The 24,184-nt window shown below is 37.3% G+C and overlaps 1 protein-coding gene across 2 annotated transcripts in view; it reads left to right on the forward strand.

Moving 5' to 3' along the window:
* ITIH5 (inter-alpha-trypsin inhibitor heavy chain 5) overlaps positions 1 to 24,184 on the forward strand; it is a 75,230-nt gene that overhangs the window by 41,042 nt on the left and 10,004 nt on the right. For both annotated transcript variants that reach the window (XM_074268727.1, XM_074268726.1), the window contains exons 8-11: positions 11,060 to 11,228; positions 14,518 to 14,827; positions 19,897 to 20,459; positions 22,328 to 22,381. In XM_074268727.1, the coding sequence (XP_074124828.1) occupies positions 11,060 to 11,228; positions 14,518 to 14,827; positions 19,897 to 20,459; positions 22,328 to 22,381 (1,096 nt within the window). The remainder of the gene's footprint in view (positions 1 to 11,059; positions 11,229 to 14,517; positions 14,828 to 19,896; positions 20,460 to 22,327; positions 22,382 to 24,184) is intronic.

Raw genomic sequence — 24,184 nt, forward strand, 5'->3', positions numbered from 1 at the left:
TCCCTATCCCTCCTCTTATTCCTTCAGGAGTAAAAACTTCAAGGTATTATTTGACACATTTCCTCTTCTGTGGCCACTTTTCCCCTGCCCCCTCTTTACCCCAGTCACATAAATCTTCAGGCTATTTCCCCAAACCTCAGCCTGCCAAGGGAAAACCAGACAGCTGATGGTGGGGAGGGACAGAACAAATGTTCTTCTCAGTCAGAACTGAATACTGTCCAATGTTTGTTTGATAACCTCTGTACCAAGAAGGCCTGATTTTGGTCTGGGCTTCTGGTAGATTAGCACATACATGAACAAAGCTTTCATCTCACTGAATACTAGGTATTGCCAGGCTCAGCTACTCATAATTCTCAAAGCACAGGGAGATGATGTTCTGTTAATCACAACTGAGCATTTATTTAAGACTGATATGTCCTACCTCTATTTGGAGAGTAATATAGAATATTTTTCATTTGCTAAGTAGAGAATATAAATATTTATCACTCACAAGAAATTAGAAATTTAGTATATGATAAATTTAAAAAATGAAACATACACAAGACATCAGACAATAGTTTTTGCCAATGCTTTCCACACTAATGCCAATATAGTGATGCATCAAGTGGTTATGTCAAGAAAAATAGAGACTATTTCCTAACACTGGGAGCATTTTTTCCTTGAAGTGAAATTCTCATTTACCCATAGATTGATATTTGGGGTTTATAGCCAAAAATACCTTAAATTTCTGTAGTTTCTGATGCTAAAAGTTTGAAGTAATTTGTAAGGTCCTAAGAAAAGACGGGGAGAACTCTTGCAAATATTTAGTCTCTTCTTATATATTGTAGCATTTCTCTAGTGATTATCCTGTGTTGCTGAATAATCACAGAACATGTACTGTCCCCATTGCCAAGTGTCTGGGCCTGATTTACAAGAGGGGAAATTTGACTAATGTTCTTATCATTGAAGAGAGCATTCAAGCGTCAAGAAGAGAGCTATCCAAATTCTGTCCTTCCTTTAGCACAGATAAGGGTGCTTTTTATCTGGAATCACCCAGTATTTTTTACTTGAATTTGGTCAGTATTTGTTTTGTTCCGTCCTTCCTCAGTGAAACAAAAAGCAACATTGAAAAGGGAACTGGAGGGGAGAGAGAGCCATGGCCCTGAGCATGTAGCAAACAGAGAAAGAATAGATTGTCTTTTCAGGGGAAAGGAGACAAGGCGGAGGAATTGTAGAACAAAGACAAACCCTCTCTGGTGAAAAGTCCTGACTCTGTATTCTTGAGAAAGGGACAGATGGCCTAGTGAATAAAAGTAAAGATTAGGAGTGAGACCTGCTACTCTGCTCCCAGCCTTGCCTTTCTGTGGGAGGTGATGAGTTTTGGGGACGGGGTGCAGGTTCAAGACAGGTCAGCCAAGGCAAGGTTGGGAGAGTAAAGGATAAAAATTTACTCACACTAACCTTGTTCTGCTTCCCCTTGTGCAGACCAGTAGGAGTTTCTCCAGAGCTTTCCCAACCTCATTCTCAATGCTCAAGGCACCAGAGGGGCACAGCAGCTTCTACTTTTCCATGGTACTATTTCCACAGTCATCAGTCAGCTAACTAACCTGCAATCATTTATGAAATATGTGTTATACACTAAGCATTATGCTAAATTCTGAAGAAACAAAGAAAGGGGAAGAAAAACACCTCACCAGTTTCTGTTTTCAAGGGAGAATTTATAAAAGTTTTGTACAAACAAGGGGCTACTGGGTAGTACAGTGGTTGGAGTGTCAGACCTGGAATCAGGCAGCTTCATCTCCATGAGTTCAAATCCAACTCCAGACATATAGTAGCTGTGTGACTCTGAGCAAGCCATTTAACCCTGCCTCAGTTTCTCCATCTGCAAAATAAACTGGAGAAGCAAATGGCAAACCACTCCAGTATCTTTGCCAAAAAGACCCAAAAAGAAAAGTCAGATACAACTAAAAAATGAGTGAACATCAACAACAAACGTACAAACAAGATCATATATACAGGATAAATTGGAAAAAAATCCCAGAGGAAAGACTATCCTAAGGTTAAGGATAAGGGAGGGGCTTACTGTGAGACATTAGTCAAGATTTGAAGGGAGCAAGGGAAGCCAGGAGGTCAAGATGAGAATGCAAAGAGTTGCAGATATGGGATAAGGGGAGTGAAATTTTCTGGAGTCAGAAGATAGATTGTTCTTTGTGAAGAACTGCAAAAATGATAGTGTTGCTTCGTTCTCAGAGCCTGTGGAGGGGAGTAAGGTGTAAGAAGACAGAAATGATATCAGGAGCCAGGTTATAGTTTTTTAAAAAGCCAAATAGATGATTACATGGAAATTAGCCATGGCCAAACCTGTGTTTTAGGGAGTGGAGATTAGTCTGAAATAGAGAGAGACTTGAGGCAGTCACACACATCAGCAGGCTGTAAGATGTAATAAAGGCTTGTATCATATAAATGACATATAAAGAGATGTTGGGAAGCTAGAAATAATAGGATTTAGCAACTGATTAGCTATGATGGAGGGGAAAGTGATGAGAGAGAGTTGAGTGCAATACCTAAATTGTAAATCTGAGTGACTGGTAGAATATATGCATGTAAGAATATTCAAAATAAGTAAATATACCCACAATCCAAGGTTTTTTCATAAGTTCCTAGGTCTTTAAAACCTTTGATATCCCTATCCAAGCACATGCCAGTCTCTTGTCCTTCTTTCACTCTTTTACTGCTACTAATCCTTCTTTAAAATTGCCTCATAGGATGAATCTTTGGGTTAAGTTGTCCATTTGAAACTCAACTCTAGTTCTCCATCCATGTTCTGTTCTCTACATACTCCATATTGCATGCCCAAGGACGGGATCTTCTTGTTATTCAGTTGTTTTTCATTCATGTCCAACTCATGTCCATTTTGAGATTTTCTTGGCAGAAATACTGGAATGGTTTGCCATTTTCTCCTTCAGCTCATTTTACAGATGAGGAAACTGAGGCAAAGAGAGTAAGTGACTTTCCCAATGTCACACAGCTAGGAAGTGTCTGAGGCCAGATATGAACTCAGGAAAATGAGTCTTCTTTTTTTTTTTTAAATTTTTTTGACAATATATATGCATGAGTAATTTTTTTAACATTATCCCTTGTATTCATTTTTCCAAATTATCCCCTCCCTCCCTCTACTCCCTCCTCTTGATGATAGGCAATCCCATACATTTTACATGTGTTACAGTATAACCCAATTACAATATATGTGTATAAATCCCATTTTCTTGTTGCACATTAAGTATTAGATTCCGAAGGTATAAGTAACCTGGGTAGAAAGACAGTAGTGCTAACAGTTTACATTCACTTCCCAGTGTTCCTTCTCTGGGTGTAGTTGTTTCTGTCCATCATTGATCAACTGGAAGTGAGTTGGATCTTCTTGATGTTGAAGATATCCACTTCCATCAGAATACAGAAAATGAGTCTTCTTAAAGCCAGGCTCAGCATTCTACTACCTACCACCACACTGAATGATGCTCAATAGTCTTTTGATATCTTGGGAGGTAATTACCAATTCTGGGTAGCTTTAAGTCTCTGCCCTCAATTTCCTCAACTCTAACATTAGAGGATTGGACTATATATCCCTTGAGGTCTCTTCTCACTTTACATTTATGTGTCTCTCAGACAGATATAGACACTCAGGGTCAGGGTGCTCAGTGAGACATTCTTTAAGTTCATTGCTCATCCTTCATTTGATTTTTTTTTTTTTTTGATTCTGATTTTTTGGTTAAAAAAAATTTCTACTTTCCAGTACAAAATGACTCTAAAATATGTGAATGTTTATTCTGGATATTATTCTTGATATCAAAGAAAAACTGGTGACTGGGACCAAAGTGGGGGGAGTATGGTGGGAAAAATCACAGTCTAGCTCAAAGGGAAATGGGTCACCCAGCTAGTATGTGGCAGGGTTGAGAAAGGACATAGTAGGTACTATGTAAGTGCCATTATTTATTGTTATTAATGAATGTATTGAAATTAAATTAATTTTAAAAAATGAACCTCATTTGATAATATTCAACTGGTCTACTCCCTCTTCCTAGGATGGCTTTTAGAAAACAGTATTAGAAAACAGACAAATTTCAGATTTGTCCAGGATGGCCATCGTGCTTTCCTATGGCTCAAGTCAGAAGGAACCATAATTAGTTTTAAATGTGGTACTCTTTCTGATTTTCAGTGTGAATATAGCCAAAGAGTGATCTGAGAAGTGTAATTCAGTACAATAACTAGTAAAAAAATGACTATTACACAAAATGTAAGTCAAGCTTTTAATTAAGTGTGGAAGACAAAGTTCAAAGTGGAAGGAGCTCCCCTCTTGCCATCCCGATTTTGGTAAATATAGTAGTTATCATTGGAGACTATGGATCATATGGGAAAGTGACAGAGAAAATAAAAATCTATTGGTATAAATTAGAGTAAAACAAATGAACAGAACTTATAGTGTACAGGACTAATGCCTAACATAGTAGCCCCCTTTCAATTTTGCTTTCACATATGATGTCATAATTTTCCATTTTTCTCTTTGCACAACAACCGAGGAATTGTAACATAAATGCCACTGGTGTCGGCTTGTCTGATAGAAATATAAAAATATTTGAAAATGTCTTCTTCATGGGAACCCTGAGAAATACTACATAGACAGCTGGGTCTTTCATTGGCTCTCCTGTTGCTTCACCCTGAGGCTGTTATTATGTCATCTCTTCCCACTTTTAAAGTGATTGATGTGGTTTTAAAGTGGTTCATCAGTTGTTGATTACAACAGTAACACATTCCTCCCTTTTATGAATGTGCTAAGAATATGGAGGAGAATGTTGTCATTTGAGTTCAGTCCTTAAGGGACTTTCTTGATATTAGGGTGCATGGGTCACTACTGTCAACCAGGATCTACCACTATGTTCAGTGATCATAATGTCCTAATAGTGACAGCCGAAGAAGGGAAAATAGTCCTCTATTTGTCTCAGTTATGATGCCTTCTATGGGCAAGGGAACAAATCATCATAAATAGTGGTATAATTTTTTTTAATGCTCTAAAGAAAATGATGTCATTAATTTATAGATGGAGAACTTGAGACAGAGAGATTAAGAGATTTGTTTCAAGTATAAATAATAAATCAAAGGCAGAGCTAGGATTAACTTCCATGACTTTCTTTTTAAGAAAAAAACCTTTTGATTTAAGGAATGTATATTTCAGAATTGGAATTAATTACCATAGAATGGTATTCTGTCAAAAAGTTAATATTATCTATTATAATATTATATATTATATATATTTTTATATTATAAAAATTATTATATAATATTATATATTATATATCTGGATTATACCCAGAAAGTATTTAAAAGAAAAATTAGAAAGTCATTCTTGTGCCCTCTTATCTCCAGGCCAAAATCCCTGCTTCCTGGCAGAAGTGTGATGTTCATCATGTAAGATTCATTCCCCATTCCCTTCAGATCTAATGTTTTTATAGATCTCCAAGAAAATAGTTTTCACCTTCTCCTTCAGTCACTGCATCTTTAAGTATGCTGAGCAAGCGGAGGTAGACCTTTCATTTAGCTCTCCAGGGTGGGGATATAACTACTGCTGCCTTCTGGCCAAAAATCACCATGTGTTTATTTTATTTTTATAAACAGAGACAACTTAGAACAGGGGAGAGACAGACAGACAGATAGACAGACAGACAAAGAGACTGAGAGAGACAGAGAAAGAGACAGAGATAGAGATAGAGACAGAAAGCCTACTGACCTTGGAGTCAGGAAAATCACAGCTGTATTATTGTGGTAAGTTTACTTAATTCCTTGGTGTTCCAGGAAATTCAAAAGATGAGTTGTATATTAACTATTCATCTACTTTGGTAGAGTTTCCTCACTATGAGTTATATTTGCTAATGAAATCACAAATCCAGACCAAAATTTTTTGCAGTTTTATTGTGTATATACACATATAAATAATAGCAATGCAATAATTGGGCAGCTAGGTGGCACAGTGAATAAAATACTGGATCTGGAGGCAGGAGAACTTAAGTTCAAATATAACCTCAGATACTAATTAATGACCTTGAGCAAGTCATTTAACCCATTTGCCTCAGTATTCCCTTCTGTAAAATGATCTGAAGAAGGAAATGGCAAATCATTGCAGTATCTTTACCAAGAAAACCCAAATGGGTTCATTAAGAATCACACAGGATTAATTAACTAAACAACAAATATGGAAATGTTGCCTCCCCTCTAGAATGGATGGTTCCTGAGCGTAGTAGCTATGATTTTTGTCTTTGAATATCCAGAGCATGGCCCAGAGTCTGCTTCATGCTTATTGATTGATCATGGTATCATAAACTTAGAAGTGGAAAGGACTTTAGAAATTGTCTAGTCCAGGAATTTTTAGTCTTTTGTGTCCTGGGCCCCTTTGGTAGTTTGGTGAAGTTTATGGACCCCTTCTCAGAATAATGCTTTTAAATAATCGAAGGAAAAGCTAATTTTTGCTAAGAAGTTAGTGAAAATAAAGATGTACTATTATCCACCCTAGTTCATGGATCCTTTGAAATATATCCACAGACTGTTAATAATCTTGTCCAGTCCTTTCTATTTAAATTCCTTGATTTATCTGTCAACCTGCTCTGTAACTTGTCAAGAAATTCTCCAACCTCAGATTATAATAAATGATTTTCTTTTCAGATATGTATTCATTGTTTTGGATCAGCAGTATCAATTAGTAGGTCAGCACTATCATATTTTCTTGTAGAGTTATACATGCAAAGACCCATGAAGATATTGATGATTAGAATAGTATTTAGCCAATAATTGATATCATGTGACTATGTGAAAATTATGTCTTATAAGTATAGTCTAAGCCTATATATGTATATGTAGGTGTTTTGTTCATTTGTTTAGTCATATCAGACTCTGTGTGACCCATTGTACTTTGTTCATAGGGTGTTCTTGACAAAGATACTTCAGTGGCTTTCCATTTCCTTTTCTACTATATCCCCCATTTTTTATATTAGTAAACGGAGACAAACAGGGTTAAATGATGAATCTTCCTAACTTCTTGACTGCAGGGTCAGCCCTCTATCTGATGCACTACTTAACTTTATGTATATGTAGTATACATAAAACTCTCCCTCTGTGGCTCAGACTTCCCAATGATTTCTCTGGAATGTATGTCTGCTTATCACCCTGGTTCAAAAACCCATGAAAATGTCTGAACATGGCTCTGTTAGTCTTTAACACACCAGCATGTTGTGCAAAAAAGCCAGCTTTTAAAGCCCCCTAGCATTTATCAGCACTCCCTTCTCCAGAACTTTTGCCCTTCCTTGCAAACCCTTTGGAGACTGAAGAACTTGCAGACCACCTATGTGGAGCCTACAAGCAAGCAAAGGGTTAACTCACTGTGGCTGCCACTCAGGCCAAAGTTGCCTCTAGGGGTAACATTGGAAAAGCCATAACAAACTCTAAAGGCCAGAGGAACAGAGGGGTCCCACTACTGTGCCATTCAGGTCATTTAAGGATAACTTGCAGCTGTGGCCATACAAGGTCATAAGAAACCTGTAGCAACTACTAAGAAAAGAGAAGGGTGGAGAGATCCAAATATTTCAGAGAGATAAAAAAAAACCTAATAAACTCCAAACCCAGTAACCCATTCCTCAAACAGAGCATCAGGCGCAATGGGGAAAAACATCAGTAGAAAGGGCTGGTCAATCCTCAGTTCTTAAACTTACTATTTAAGGATCCCTAAGGATGCCAGCAGCTAAACAAACATTATATCCACCCGACAAAGTTTCCCTGATTCAAGCCCAGTGGCACCTGGCCAGCTTTTGACATCAGTCAGCACTAAATGCTTCCAAATAAATACAGGACCAAGAAGGGGATGATTTTGGAGGCTTCTGTGGCTTCCTTTCTATGGTAACTTCATTATTTAGCAGCCCAGCTGGGAACCCTGACAGGAGATAAGACCAAATCACTAAGAATGTTCGAAACTCACTCTGAGATGGAAAAGCTCACTGGAAGAAAAGATGAGCAACGACAAAAATTCCTTCCTTGGACCTTTTTGTTTCTCATCTCTCTAAATTACTTGTCATGTAATGTGGGTTATAATTAATTTGTGTGCAAATCTCATCTCTGTTCTGAGCTTATGCACTGTGATGTCTTATCTAAGCTTGATATCTCCCCCAGAACTCATCTGAGTGTTCTGCACTTTATAAACAATAAATGTTTGTTGAATTGAATCAAGTTCAATGTCAGCACATGGGGGAATTTTCCCAGGACAAACTGGACCAGCCACTTTCGTTTCTCCAAAGCCATCTTTCTCCACATGAAATCCCAATGACTGGGTGTCCCTCAAAGCTCAGTCCTGGGCCATCTTGCCTTTCTTCTTCTTCTTTGGGTAATATCAGCTCCTCTGGGTTCAATGACTACCTCCATGTAAATGATTCCCAAATCTAAAAATACAAATCTACTTCTCTATTCTAAGTTCCAATAACCAACTGTTTGCAACTGGGTGTCTCTTTGGCTTCTCAAACTCAGCATGTCCAAGATAATAATTTATCATCTCCTGTTTTCCCCTATGCTTCTCCTTCAGATTTCCCTATTTCTGTTAAGTGTACATTGTTCTTCCAGTTATCTGTTTTACAACCTCAGAATCATTCATAAGTCTTTCCTCTCCCCGCCATCTGATCAGTTGCAAAGTCTTGTTATTTTAATTTATTCAATATAAATCATATCCCCAGAGAGAAGAGAAGAGGGTCCTCAAGGGAGTGTGGTATAGTAGATGGAGAGCCAGCCTCAGCGTCACTGTCACTGAAAAATAGCTAATTGACCCCCAAGGAAGTAATTTCATTCCTCAGTGTCCCCAATTTTTATGACAATTGCCAACTTGCTTTGGTAGGAATTTTCTTTACACTGAAATTTCAGGATGGGTCTAAAAGAGCTCTCCAGGGTCTTAAACACAGTCAGTGGCTATTAATGCTTGTAGAATTGAAAGACTAGACTTATGTCCACTACATGTGTAGCTAGTCACAGTTATTTTGCATTAATTTGATATTGTCATTTAGTTGTGTTTATGTCTTTTATGTATTTACCAATATCAGGGTTGTCTTGGAAGATAGAGCTACTCAAAAGTTATAATAACTCATTTTCTGTTGGAATGTACGGGAATAGATGCTCAGCAAATGCCATCTTCAGCTGGTGGTGACAGCTTTATTTGGGAGCAAATTCTATTTATTTCCACAGAATATTTGTGGTTTATGAGGACATATAATATGTGCACCTGTTGTGTGAGAAGAAATACTGCTGCCCTTGAGTCTGCAATTCCCAAGGGCCAGAAAAGGTTGGGAGTTGGGGAGAGAGAAAGAGCCAAATTGGGAGAGAAAAAACAGACATGAGAAGTGCAGCAGTAGTTACAGACTGGCAAAAAAGAATGGATTGTATTGTTATTCTTTTCTCTTGAAAGAATTTGGAAAGGTCTCAAATCTTTACAGGGTGGGGAGGAGAATGTTATGTGATATGTTTATTTTCTTCATCTTTTCAAAAGTACAGAGTTCAGGGAAAGCTTTATGTAGGAACATTAAAAGAAATAAACATTAATTTCCCCAAAAGCAATTTCTTTTCCTTCCTTCCTCCCTCCTTCCTTCCTTCCTTCCTTCCTTCCTTCCTTCCTTCCTTCCTTCCTTCCTTCCTTCCTTCCTTCCTTCCTTCCTTCCTTCCTTCCTTCCTTCCTTCCTTCCTTCCTTCCTTCTTCCTTTCTTTCTTCCTTCCTTCCTTCCTTCCTTCCTTCCTTCCTTCCTTCCTTCCTTCCTTCCTTCCTTCCTTCCTTCCTTCCTTCCTTCCTTCCTTCCTTCCTTCCTTTCTTCCTTTCTTCCTTTCTTTCTTTCTTTCTTTCTTTCTTTCTTTCTTTCTTTCTTTCTTTCTTTCTTTCTTTCTTTCTTTCTTTCTTTCTTTCTTTCTTTCTTTCTTCCTTTCTTTCTTTCTTTCTTTCTTTCTTTCTTTCTTTCTTTCTTCCTTTCTTCCTTCCTTTCTTCCTTCCTTTCCTTCCTTCCTTCCTTCCTTCCTTCCTTCCTTCCTTCCTTCCTTCCTTCCTTCCTTCCTTCCTTCCTTCCTTCCTTCCTTCCTTCCTTCCTTCCTTCCTTCCTTCCTTCCTTCCTTCCTTCCTTCCTTCCTTCCTTCCTTCCTTCCTTCCTTCCTTCCTTCCTTCCTTCCTTCCTTCCTTCCTTCCTTCCTTCCTTCCTTCCTTCCTTCTTCTCTTTCTTTCTTTCTTTCTTTCTTTCTTTCTTTCTTTCTTTCTTTCTTTTCTTTCTTTCTTTCTTTCTTTCTTTCTTTCTTTCTTTCTTTCTTTCTTTCTTTCTTTCTTTCTTTCTTTCTTTCTTTCTTTCTTTCTTTCTTTCTTTTTCTCTCTCTCCTTCTCTCTTTCTCTCTTTTCCTTCCTTCCTTCCTTCCTTCCTTCCTTCCTTCCTTCCTTCCTTTCACTTTTACATATTTCCCTCAATTCTCTATATGCTTGAGAAATTTTTATTAGAAAAAGAATATTTGAGAGTTCAAGATCTTGGAAGTAGAGCGGTTATAGGTAATAGTGAGTTCTAAAGGGTGATGACCCTAATTAATGTATCACTATTTTTTCTCATCTCCTTTCCTCTTGAGGGCAGAAATTATATCTTATTTTATGTCCATCACTGTGTTTGATGTTATTTATTTTCAATTATTTTAGTCAGCATTTGACTCTCCATCACTCCAAATGAGATTTTCTTGACATAGATACTGGGGTGGTTTGCCATTTCTTTTTCCAGCTCATTTTATAGTTGAGGAAACTGAGACAAATAGGGTTAAATAAATTGTCCAGGATTACACAGCTAGTAAGAGGAATCTTCCTCTTTCTAAACTCAGCACTCTAACCACTGTGACACCTAACTGCCTTTTATACATAGTAGGTGTTCAGTACGTTTTTCTGATTGATTTGACCATCTCCTCATTGACAAGATTTTAAGCCAGGAATTTCATGCTCAGAGCAATACTGAATGACACATGGTGAAGCTGACTGGTTTCTGTCTTTGTCTAGACCAAAGATGCCCTCTTCACTATCCTGCATGATCTAAGGCCACAGGATCATTTTAATATCGTTGGATTTTCCAATCGGATCAAAGTATGGCAGAATCACCTGGTTCCAGTGACTCCTAACAACATCAGGGATAGCAAGGTCTACATTCACCACATGACACCTACTGGAGGTAAAAAAAATCTTCCTTTTTCTCATTTTAACTTTTTTAACATGATAAATATGAAGGCAAGCATTTGAAATCTGCTGATTTCAGGTCATAACAAATTAAGAGTTTGCATTTTAAGAGTTAATAATCTAAAAATTTGCATTATCTATGTTTATCAAAATAAAACCCTACCCCCTAACTTTTCTCAGTTTTCAATTTGAGATGGTCCACTTAAGTTATAAGGAAGAAAATTCTATTAAGTCTGTGAGTCTATTTCTCAATGATCCTTTACAATGAATTTATAAGAGTGGCAGTGGAGGGAGAATTGGTGCCATTGGAATGGCCTACTATTTTTTGTGTTCAAATATTGCTTCAGGAAAAAGTGTGGGAAATGCCCAGCCAAGCAACTATCCAAAGGTAGAACTGTAACTGAATGAATAAAGCATGCTTATCTGAGAGATATAAGCTAGGTGCCAAGGGGAAACAAATTCTGTTTGATGTAGAAGAGGCATAGTTAAGAGATCACATGAGGTCAACATTGATTGAATGGTCTGGGATTTTTCTCTTGCTATGTAATTGTGCAGCCTCTAGGAACTTCCATGATTCAGTCAAAAGATAGGCAGAAGAATTCCAAGGAAAGATTGTTTAATCCAAATTATGTAAATTAAAAGGAGTTTAAAATTTCACTTCTTAGCTTTAGGGGCGGGGGTTAGAGGTGGGCTTCTCGCCATGAAGGAACAGCATAAGCAAAAGCAGAGAAATGCAGGGAGGATTTGGAGAGAGGGGACGAATAGCCTAGTTTGGCTGGAACATGAAACTATTGTAAGATGGAAAGGAAAAGTGTCAGATTGTGGAAGACAATCCTTCACAATCTCCTTTGCTGGGTCCTTAACCAGGTCACAGACACTTATTGTGGGTGTCCCATGGGGATCTTCCCTCCTCTTTTTTTTTTTCTCTCTCTCTCTATACTACTACATTTGGTGATCTTATTAGTTCCCATGGATTTAATTAACATTTCTTAGGCTAGTGATTTTCAGATCTGCTTATCCCGCCCTAATCTTTCTGCTGACCTCAGTCTTCACAACTTCAAATTTATTTCTGACATCTCAAACTGGATGGGACTTAAAGAGAGAGAACAGGTTCTGAAACTGCCATTTTGGGGAATGAGACAAGAAACCAATAACAGCTGAATGAGATTGCCAGACTTCAGTGAGGTGATACACCACATTGTGTTCAATGTCAGATTTTATGTACCATAAATTTATAATAGCTAAAATTCATAGAAATTTCTCCAAGAACTCTTTCCCGGGGGTAAGTGTGGAAAAACATAGTGGTAGAGGTTATCCAAGTTGAAGTCAGGAATAGAAGAATGAATGGACTGAGAAGTGGATGCCTCAGATAAGATTTGAGAAGTCTGATTGCAAGTAGGGATTCTTTCATTCATTGCATTTGTTTCTTTAGTATCTAGTATGGTATCTGGAACACAGGAGATACTTAAATATTTGTTGACTGATTGATGAACATATCCCAGATCTTGCAAAAATAGATTCTGTCTTTCAGTTTTTTTTACTTTTCTTCATCTCCTCTTTTATACACACACACAAATAGTATAAATCATTAATATTGACCTTTATAAAATAATCAGATTTTGCAAAATGGAATGTTAAGTGACTAAATTGTGATATTAGTGGTTTGGCTTCAGTGCCTCCAATTTCTCTGTTGTATTTTTTTTTGGGGGGGGGGAGGCTGGGGTTAAGTGACTTGCCCAGGGTCACACAGCTAGGAAGTGTTAAGTGTCTGAGATCAGATTTGAACTCAGGTCCTCCTGAATTCAGGGTTGGTGCTCTACCCACTGCGCCACCTAGCTGTCCCTGTTGAATTCTCTTATAGCGCACCCCTAGGTAATTCTTCTCTTTCATCTCTAGTAGCTAGTTTCTATCAAAATCAACATTCAGGAAAGATCATAAAATTCATTTATACTAGAGTGTAAAAGAGAGATGACCATCCAAAGTATTAACTTTGCCAGAGAGATCTGCATTGTTATGAATATGAAAGCTAAAGGAATAAAACTTTTGGTAGAACTTCAGGCAACTGTAAATAGGGTGGGTGAAGAGAAATATGTTTTAGGGCATGAAGGTCTTCCTGATGCCCCTGAAACTTAGGTACATCAAACACCATAGCCTTTTTTTGGATAAACTTTGTCAAACTTCAATCATTCATTCATGGGTGATTCACTTGTTGGACTTCACATGGTATGATTTTTATTCCATTCTTCCATTCAGCTCAGAATTAAATTCTCTGCCCCGTCATCAACTGGCTGTTACTTAAAGCAGTGCTTTTTGATCTTTATTGGAGGTCCCATAGAGCTTTTGTTTATATGGGTTGATTGATATTTATCATATTAAAAATTTAAATGGAAAATTTTAAAAAATATTTATTAACTTAAAATAACAATGAAACTCATTCTATATAAACATTCATAACATTTTATGAAAAATAATCATATTTTCTAACACAAGAAGATTTAGTGAGAAGAGTGGCTTTGTTTTATGGGTTTTTTTGTTGTTTGTAAATAATGTTGGGCTTAATAGAAGACAGCTGGGTTCTCATTGAATGCTTCTGCATTCAATCTGTTGCAATCTGTTGCTTTGGTTGAAGTATATGAAGAAAAACTGGCCTTACACAAATATATAATTGGGAAGGGGAGGAGTAGGCAAATATTTCATAATATTATGAAAATTGTTTTTATTTCAAGGCTCATTGAAAGGGTATCAGGGCACTCCAGAAGTCTGTGGGTAAACTGTAGTTTGAGAAACACTGGCTTAAGGAATGACAACTCCTTCTATTATTAATATATTGTAATATCGATTACAGTATATTGATTACAATGATATTAGCCTAAGGAAAACACAAATATGTAGCTTATATCACATAGTATATTCTAAGTGAAGTAAAATTGATTTAAAGATTAACCACTTTTTAAAATTATTTGTCTATGTCACTTTTCTCTCTTCCTCACCATTAGTGAGCATAATTAAATTTAATGAGGGATGTAATTAAGATCCTAAGATCATAGACTAGATTTAGAAGGGATTCCAGAGGTCATCCAGTAACTATTCTCTCATTTTACAGATGAATAACTAAGGCGCAAATTAAGTGAATTGCTCAATAGAAGTGTCAAAAACAGAATTCAAGCTTCTCTGATCTCAGAGGATCTTTCCGTAGTAAATCATCAATATCTCCACAAAATAACTTTATTAGAAAAGCTAAGCCAAAGGCTTGGCTGATAACATTTCGATGTACACATCCACAGGTACAGACATCAATGGGGCTCTGCAGAAAGGGATTGAACTGCTTAATGACCACATAGCGGACAACGACATTGACTCCAGAAGTGTGTCTCTAATCGTCTTCCTGACGGATGGGAAGGCCACGGTGGGAGAGACTCAGTCAAGTAAGATCCTCAGCAACACGAAAGAAGCTGCCAGAGGTCGAGTCTGCATCTTCACCATAGGCATTGGGAATGATGTAGACTTCAAACTGCTAGAGAAGCTGTCGCTGGAGAACTGTGGAATGACGCGTCGGGTGCAGGAGGAGGACAATGCAAAGGAGCAGCTGATCGGGTCAGTTAACTCTCCGGAGAGGAGAGACAGACTTCCAGGCTTTGGGGATATGGAATGCAAAGGCAAGGCAGGTGATGGGAGCTGGAGTATCACGAGTGATGAGCAGTGAGTAGGCTGGAGAAAAGACGAATTATGAAGCTTAGGAGAACTTTAGATTTGCTGTGGGAGGTGATATGGGCAGGCAGCAAGTAATTTGTTAGTTTTTGTGCTGGTAGGTTATAGAGAGTATTAGAAGTTTTTCTTTCTTTTATATTTGGGCAAAAGAGAGAAAAACACTAAATGCCAGCCAAATGGGGAAAAAAGGTGGTAATGGAGGGAATAAGATCATAGTAACTAAGGGAGCAGCAGAGAACATGTATTTTGTATTATTATCATATTACATTGTATTATAGCATTTTGACTTTGTCTCTTTATGACCCTGGGAACCACGCTGTCCATGGGGTTTTCTTGGAAAAGGTTCTAGAATAATTTGCCATTTTCTTTTCCAGTGGTTAAAGCAAAGATTAAGCCCAGAGTCATACAGCTTGTAAGTGTCTGAGGCTGGATTTGAATTTAGGTGCTCTTGGCTTCTGGCCCAGTGCTCTATTCTCTGAATCATCTAGCTGCCCTCCTGGCGTGTACTTGTAAGCAAAGGGGAAATCTAGATATATTTATAACTGCTCAATTGATTGGTACCTCAAGTATTCTGAAGTTCTGTCAATTTGGAGAAAAATTCCTAGTGGCATATAGGTCTCTGATCTGGGTTTTTCCTTTTTGAAGCGTTTATCAGTATTTGGAAGAAATAGGAAGCACACTTATAAATTTATACATTGAAAACCGTGAGAACTAGTTAATATTTTGAAAGACAGGCCTAGGATAAAAATATCTTGACCAGCTGGAATAATGAGTCTGAATTAAGAAAATGACATTAAAAAGAGATGCTTGTAAAATTCTGAATTTTGTTGAAAAAAAAAAACTAATTATGTAGGATCAGAGGAATCTAGCTTTTCAATGCTTTGTATGAAATTTTTTTACAAATATAGATATCTGTGCTTAATCAGTAATTTTCCTTTAGGATCCATTAGCTTGAGAGATATCTTATATTGAATTCCTAAGGTCATCATTGATCTGAAATTTTGTCTCTGTACACATGCCTGTAGTTTCTATTACACATCCTTTTCTTGAGCAAAAACAAACAAGAAACCCTCCAAAACCACAGAACCAAAACTAAAAACAAAACCATTTATGTGAAAAAACAGCTGGGATTTCTAATTTACTCCAAACTGAGCAATGACTGATAATATTTACTTTAAAAAATTACATGGTTTCCAAATTAAGGGAACTAATAGTCCTCCTATAAAAGAAGGAAGGAGAAAAGAAAAGAAGAGGGAAGGAGGGAGGAAATGTGAAAAGAAGGAAGGAAAGAAAGAAAGTTGGAAATCAGTCAATCAACAAACATAATTAAGTCTATGTTGTTGTTCAGTCTTGTCAGACTCTATGGCCCCATTTTTTTTCTTTTGTTTTTTTTCTGGGAAAGATACTGGAGTGGTTTGTCCTTTTCTTGAGCTCATTTTACAGATGAGGAAACTGAGGCAAATGGGGTTAAGTTACTTGTCCAGGTTCACATAGCCAGTAAGTATACTATCTAGTTGCCCTCTATTAAGCATACACGATGTGCGAGGTATTGTACCAGGCCCTGAAGACAAAATTCAAATTCAAATTCAAAAATAAGATAGTTGTTGCTTTCAATGAATTTACATTTTACTGGATGAGGATATATATCCAGAGATACATAAATACATGATGAATACAGAATAAATACAAAGTAATTTGGGGTACGGAACAACTAATAGCCAGGGAATCAGGAAAGGCCTTTTGAGGAAGGTGACCTTTGAGGTGAATCTTGAAGAAAGGCAAAGGTTATAAGAAAAAGGTGGAGAAGTACATGACAGGTATGATGGACAAGAAATAAAATCTCATGTATAGGGAACAGCAAGTAGACCATTTTGACTGAAATAGAGAGAGAATGAGGGGAATTGATGCATAAGCAGTCTGAAAAATAATCTAGAGCCGGCTGAGGAAGAGCTTTCCAAAACTGAGGAGTTTGTATTTCATCTTGAGGCAATGAAGCTTTTGGAGCAGGAAACATGACAGAACTTTTGTTTTAGGAATATCAGCATGTTAGCTATATGGAGAATGAATTGGAGAGAAGACAGAGACAGATACAAAGAGACAGAGATAGAGAGAGGAATACAGAAAGAAAGAGAGAAAGAGATACAGAAAGAAAGAGAGAAAGAAGCTAAGAACAATTAGGAGGCTTTGTAATAGTCCAAAAAAGAGGTGCTGAAGATGTAAAGGATGGAGCTGTGTGAGTGATAGAAGGGAATGAATGAGAAAGATGTTAGAAAGAGAAAATGGACAAGACTTAATAATTGATTCGATATAGTAGGGGATGGAGAAGATAGAGATTGAGGAGGACCACAATACTGAGAACATGAGTAACTAAAAGAATGGTGGTACTCTCATACTAAACCAGAAAGCTGGGAGTAAGGATCCGTTTAGAAGGAAAGCTAATGAGTTCCATTTTGTATATTTTGAGTGCTTCTGGGATATCTAGGTGGACATGTTCAGAATGCTGCTGTGGAGGCTGGGTAAGAATTCAGGAAAAGGGATGAGATCTGGATTTGTAGCTGTAATTCACATAGAGATGATAGCTGAATCCATGAGATCAAATGAACTCGTCAAAAAAATCAGTACCTTCTCATTGATAGTTATGGACCTGGAAAGTTATCAGGGCTGGTGATCTGGAGGACACTACTATTCTCAAGGCTCTTGGGTTCTGGGCCAGCTTCATGGGGGTCTGAGGGAAGAGCGTGGTAAAGATAATGGTGGTATTTTGATTTGGCTGGCACATGCTGCCTTACATCTCTCCCTCAGAATGCCTTGCACCCACAGTTCATTTGTTTTCCCTATTGGTGTCAGGTCAAGAAGGATCAGGATTGAGAAAAAGCCATCAAATATAGCAATAAAAAGAGATCCTTGGGGACCAGGAAAAAGGCGTTTCAGTTGAGTATTGGGGATAGAAGCCAAATTTCTAGAGGTTGAGAAGTGAGTAGGAGGTAAAACAGTACAGTCATACAGTATAAGCAGCTTTTTCAAGAAGTTTATGAACAAGAGGAAAGATGGGTTGAGAGAATGAGAGGGTCAAATGAAAGTTTGGCTTTTTATTTTTATTTTTTTTCTTAAGGAGGAAATCTGGACATGTTATGTAGACAATAGCAAAGGAACCAATGAATTAGAAAGGCTTAAAATGAAAGGATGGTGGTCAAGAATGATGTTCTCATTTCAATGGCCAAGTTCCCTGAGGAGACAGGAAGAAATGGGAACAAAGGCACAAATAGGGTTTTTTTTTTAATATTGGCAAGGAAAAAAAGAGACTTTATTATTCAAGACTGTCTGAATTTCTATTAGCAATATATCCAAAGGAAACTGAGTCTTTCTGATTCCTGGTTTTCTTATCAGTAATATGGGGATGGCAATACTTGGACTACTGTTTAGGCAGAGTCTTAATGAACATTAGGGTGGTGAAATATGTTAGTGTGAGTGTTATAAGGGTCAAGTTTGTTGGAAAATCTGGAGTGAGTTCACAGGCATGAATAAAAACAGTCTCCAGTATAAGGAGATTTTTCTCCTTAGAAAAATCTGCCAGCTGCTTTGAGACCTCGGCTACTTTGATAGAATTGGCTAATGAAAAGACAGAAATCTGGGTTATTTCTGTTGCCTTTTCCTCATAATAAAAGAAAAATATTCATTAAAGCATTCTTTCAATTTTCTTTTTAAAAACCTATGAACTTGACAAACATCAATATGAATATTTCTTTATACAAAGAACAGAAGAGGAAGGTTTTGGAACTGTGAATCTCTATATGGATTTTAAAGAATTTATGTACTAAGTTTAACATGGTAAGCAGAACCCAGAGATGCTAGAGCCTAGCTTGTCTGTACTTCTTCTGAACTTCCTTCTGCTCTCTTATATGCATTTTTACAAATATTTCATTGACATTCTTTTCTTTTTTGTCTTTTAAAAAAAATCACTATCACTACTCTTCTTCTTTCTCCCCTAAAACCTTCCTATCTTGTAACAAATAAATACAATTGAGCAAAAGAGATTCACACAGTGATCATATCGGATAATATATACTGCAGTTCTGTACCTGCATTTCATCACTTCTCTTCAAAGAGGTCAGAAACATGATTTATTGTGGTTTTTCAGGAATGATAGTTGGTCATGGCATTGTCCTTAAGTCTTTTGAAGTTGTTTCTTTTTACAATGTTGTAACTATTGTATAAATTGTTCTCCTGATAGTCTTACAGACTTTTCTTAAATTGGCCCCTTTGGTCATTTCTTATGGAGAAGATGAGCATAGTGGTAAGAGGATTGAAACACCATATGTTATAATAAATAGTTAAAGGAATTGAAGATTACTTAGTCTGGAAAACCTATAGAGGACAGAGATCTGGTATGCATACTGGGGCTTTTAATATATGAGCAATTATCATATAGAAGAAGTCTTGGACATTGTGTGTCAGAACTAAAGTCAGTGGATAGATGTTACAGGGAGGCAGATTTTGGTTCAAAAAGAGAAAGAACTTTCTAACAAATAGATTATTCCAACAGTGCAATAGTGGAACTGTACAACTCTCTGACAGTATAGGTATTTAAGTACGAACTGATTTGTAAGACACTTAGAAAGGGAAAGATCAATGAATTTTGGAGCCAGAGGATTTCCACTTAAAGCTAGCCTCTGTGGTTTGTGCCCTGTGAGTAATCACTTAACCATTTTTATCTTCATTTGTAAAATGGGCGTGGTTTAAATGTCTCCTAAGTTTTCTTTTAACTCAACATCAGTAATTCTGTGATATTGCAAAGGACATCTATTGTGAATCAAGCAGAAAGTTAGACTAGGTCAAGTCTATGACCTTTTAACTGCAAAATTGTATGATGTCCTTTTTTTCATAATTCTATTTTCTTGGTTGTGCTTGCTATCAAGGTCAAGATCTTAACTTCCATGTGTGCTGTTCTACTTCAGGTTCTACGATGAGATCAGAACACCTCTTCTCTCTGATATCCGAATCGATTATCCACCTGGCTCTGTTGAGCGTGTTACCCAAACTCTTTTCCCTAATTACTTCAATGGCTCTGAAATCATCATTGCTGGGAAGCTGGTTGACAGTCAGTTGGACAATCTACATGTGGAAGTCACAGCCAGCAATAGTAAGAAATTTGTGGTCTTGAAGACAGATGTTCCTGTTGCCTCCCACAGCACAGGGAATGATGTGACAGGGGTTTCCACTCTGAAGGACCAACATACTGACCAAAACTACATTGAGCGGCTCTGGAGTTACCTTACTCTTAAGGAGCTGCTGACTTCTTGGCTGAAGAGTGATGATGAACAGGAGAAAGAACTTTTGATGAAAAGGGCTCGGGCTCTTGCAGTGAATTACCATTTCCTCACCCCTTTCACTTCCTTGAAGATGAAGGAGTTGACACCTGAGGCAATTCAAATGGCAGCAAAAGAAGTCTATGGCAGTTCTGCAGCAATGGGTCCAGAGACAGTTGTGCATAGCTTGCACGGAAAGGGCATCTCACCAGGTAAGATGATCCCATGGCAATTTTTAGAAATTGTTTACTTAAAATGTTTGCTTTCTTTTTTCAAGGCTGGAGTTGTTTCTCCAAGGGTCTACATTTCTCCGCTTAAATGTAGATCAAGTTATCAAAACAGGGTATAACAGGGAAAACAACATGTAAACAACTAGGTACTAGCTCCTTCTCTGTCTCTTTGCCTCTGTCTCTTTCTCCATTGTGGGAAGTGAGGGATTAGAAGACTAACTAAGGTTTAGTTTGCCAGGGACTTAGAATGCCAGAGGACTTTACATTGGATCCTAAAGGTAGCAGGGAGCCATTGAAGTTAAGTGAGTGAATTGGGGGAGGGAAAAAGAAAGGAAATGAACATTTTATATTTGTAATTAAGGAAAACCACTTTGTCAAGAAATAGAAAAGGTTTTAGAACAGAGCCTTGGGGTAGGATGTCAAGCTTCTGTCACTGATATTATTATGCTTTGGGATCTGTGGAATCAGAATGGAATTGAATAATAGATATATTTGAACTCTTTGTGTTAAAAAATCAAAAAGGATATATTAAATGTCTACTTTGTGTTAGGTGAATATAAAGACAAAAGCATAACAGAACTTGCCCTCTAGGATTACGTTGTGTCAGGGCAGACAAATTATTAAAAAGTATGTACTTATAAAATATCTAGCCAAGGCAAGAGATGATCAAAAGAGCCAAATCAAAGAGTTCACCCAAATGGGGCTTGCTTATTTGCTTTAGTTATTTCTTCTGTCACCAAATTAACTGAACAATATAGACTCTTGAAGCTAGGTGAAAGGTGATGACGGTAAGAAAGCAAAGGATGGAAGCTCCTTAGATGAAGTTGTACCAGCAAAACTAGAATAATTTAAAGAAAGATTTGAAGCAAGTCATATAGAGAACATTATTTTGTGCCATTGAGGCCATGTGACAGATGCAGGGAAAACTACTTTTGTGAATGACATTGTTATTATAGCCCCCTGACAGCGACCCAGATCTCAGTAGCTTCAAGAGGGATAAGGCTCAGATGCTATAATGTCCAGAGGACCAAAGACAGAAATGAGAAAATAAGCCAGTTGATTTCTCTAAGGAATATTTTTGAAATAATATTTTCATGAGGTGTCAATTGGTGCTTAAAATAATCTTCATTCTCTTAAAGCCATGATGATTTTGTTGAGTTTCCCTGGGAATTACAATTCGCTGGCCCATGAATCATCAAAGAATTCATCTCAGTTGGATAATCCTTTTCCTTTATATTCAGTTTTTATTCATCACATTGGCCTGGGACCATGTAAAAAAAAAGTCCAAAAGAGTAGAGAAATATAATGCTCTTTAGGGGGATACTTGAGGGGTCAAAAGAGTTTGGATAACATAATAGAAGTTTTTAAAATTTAATTTCTGAGAATTACCACATATCTTTATGAGGTGAGATTTCATGAAAATATAATTGCAAATTTTTATTAATCCAAAAAATGGAAAAAAATTTATGAGGAAGATGTTAAGTTGTTCTTTTGTTGTACTTATTACTTTTGACATATCCTTTGTATATATACTCTTACATATGTGTATATTTAGTTTATTATTAGATCATTCATAGATGGCAGAACGTTTTTCTAATATGTGCATAATTCATAGAAATAAAAAATGCTGTATAGAATAATCCAATAATGAAAATTAAGCATCTACATTTCAAATGTTGATGTGTATCTTTTGCGGCAGAATTCTTTGAGGAATTTTTTTAGACTTTCATGTGTGTCAAATATACATGAAAATCAACTCATGATTTCCACATCCTACTTTTCCTCCTCCTGCTCCTATTCTCTTATTTTATATATCTTAACAGTGGCTGCTTCATTTTTCTCCTTTCTAGAGCCTGATTTCAAGAAACAGTACAACCCAAGAATTAAAATCTCCAAAACATCAGGTACAGAAAAACAATTAAAGTGTGAATGGACATATTGAGGTAAAAGACTTTTTTCCCTTGTTTAGGTCTAACTGCAGGTGAGTAATTAGTTACTTCTTAAAGCTCTTCCAAATATTTTTCTGTAGCATAGGAGAGCAGGAATCTCCTTCTCTAGCCAAGGCCAACAATTGTGAAACAAATGCCAAAGAACCATCATTATGTCACAGAGCTGAAGCTCCGGAGATAACAGAGTAAATGAAGAAGTTGTAGGAAGAAGACCGGACTGAAGAACAGATTGATAATGGGTGCATTTCAATAGTTTTTCTAGCTTTAAAAGCTAAATTGTTTTAGACTCTTGAACTAGGACAATTCCAGCCTCCAGTCTTAGAGATAGCTCTGAAATGAGCTTTACTTATCTTTAGCCTCAGAGGGGAAACTTAAACCAAAATGTTAAAACAAAACAAAACAAAACAAAAAAACCCTCTTTTTTGCAAGCTTCCTGAGTTTACAAGAAAAGCCAGATGGAATGACAACAAAAAGCCTAAGTTGTTGCTTTTTCCCTCAAGAAGTTAAAGTCTTTGGCTCCTAAATCTCTGTTATTGCTTTCCTGATAATACTATCCATTGAGCATTTCATAAGACTAAATGAAGTTCTTTAAGTAAGACAGGGGGTGGGGTAAAACAGCTTCCAACTGACATAATCTAATTCCTTTGAGCACACACATGCTTTATTAAATGCTTGTAAATCTCTTTTGGATGGTGTATGAAACTTAATGATCTGCAGATTTCTTCATCTGGAGTAAATAGCATCATTTCCTATAAAGTATTTAAGGGAATTTGGGTAGAAAGAATGTTTTATAAATAAGTAGAACATCTTTTGCTATCTGACTCTGATATCATTTTACCCAAGAAAAGCAGAAACCTAAGTGGGAGCTTTCTCACACTTAAGCTTTTGGTTTCATTACATATAAAAGATGTAAAACTCGTGTGTGTGTGTGTGTGTGTGTGTGTGTGTGTGTGTATTTGTATGGAGAGAGAGAGAAGGAAGGGAAGGAGGGAGACAGGGAGAGAAAAAGGGAGGGAAGAAGTGATTGAGGGAGAGAACCTTTCTTCTAGAGAATTCAGAGTTAAGGATAGTATATTTTGCCAGATTCTCCCAATGCATGTTTTAATAATATTGGTAAGATTCTACATGCAAGGTAGTGAAAATCAAGTCCATAATATGTTAGTCACTATGCTAAATGCTTGGCATTTTATTGATAGGTTAAAATAATAGACCCAGATCTCAAGTTTACATTCTAATCGGGGAGACAACATATATAAGTATGAATCTATAAGGGGATAAAGTAGATGGAAGATACTCATACAAGGGAAGCCACTAGGGAGAGTGTGACAGGGTGGGGTAGGGAAGGGCCGCTTGTGGTTTCCCAAAGAAGAGGGTGTGTGGTCTGAGTCTTGAAGGAGGCCAGTAATTCTAGGATTGGAACATGAGGAGCAAGAGCTTTCCAGGAATGAGGGACAGCCAGTACAATGCCACAGAGATAGAAGTTGTAGTGGGAGGTGAGTATGAGAGTGCAACAGTCTATGGAAAACCACTGTAGAGGATGGACTAGAGTGGGGAGAGGCTTGAGACAGGGAGATTAGTACAGGAGGGAGGTGACGAGGGCCAGAACTACAGGGGGCCTTTGAGGGATAGAAGGGAATGTATGTAAGAGATGTTTGGAGATAGAAATGACAAGATTGGCTGACTAATCAGCATTCGATGAGGGAGAGTAAAGAGCTGAGGATGCTACAGAATTGGAGATCCTAGAGTATAGGAGGATGG

The sequence above is a fragment of the Sminthopsis crassicaudata genome, chromosome 5, assembly GCF_048593235.1.
Source record: "Sminthopsis crassicaudata isolate SCR6 chromosome 5, ASM4859323v1, whole genome shotgun sequence".
Classification (NCBI taxonomy): domain Eukaryota; kingdom Metazoa; phylum Chordata; class Mammalia; order Dasyuromorphia; family Dasyuridae; genus Sminthopsis; species Sminthopsis crassicaudata.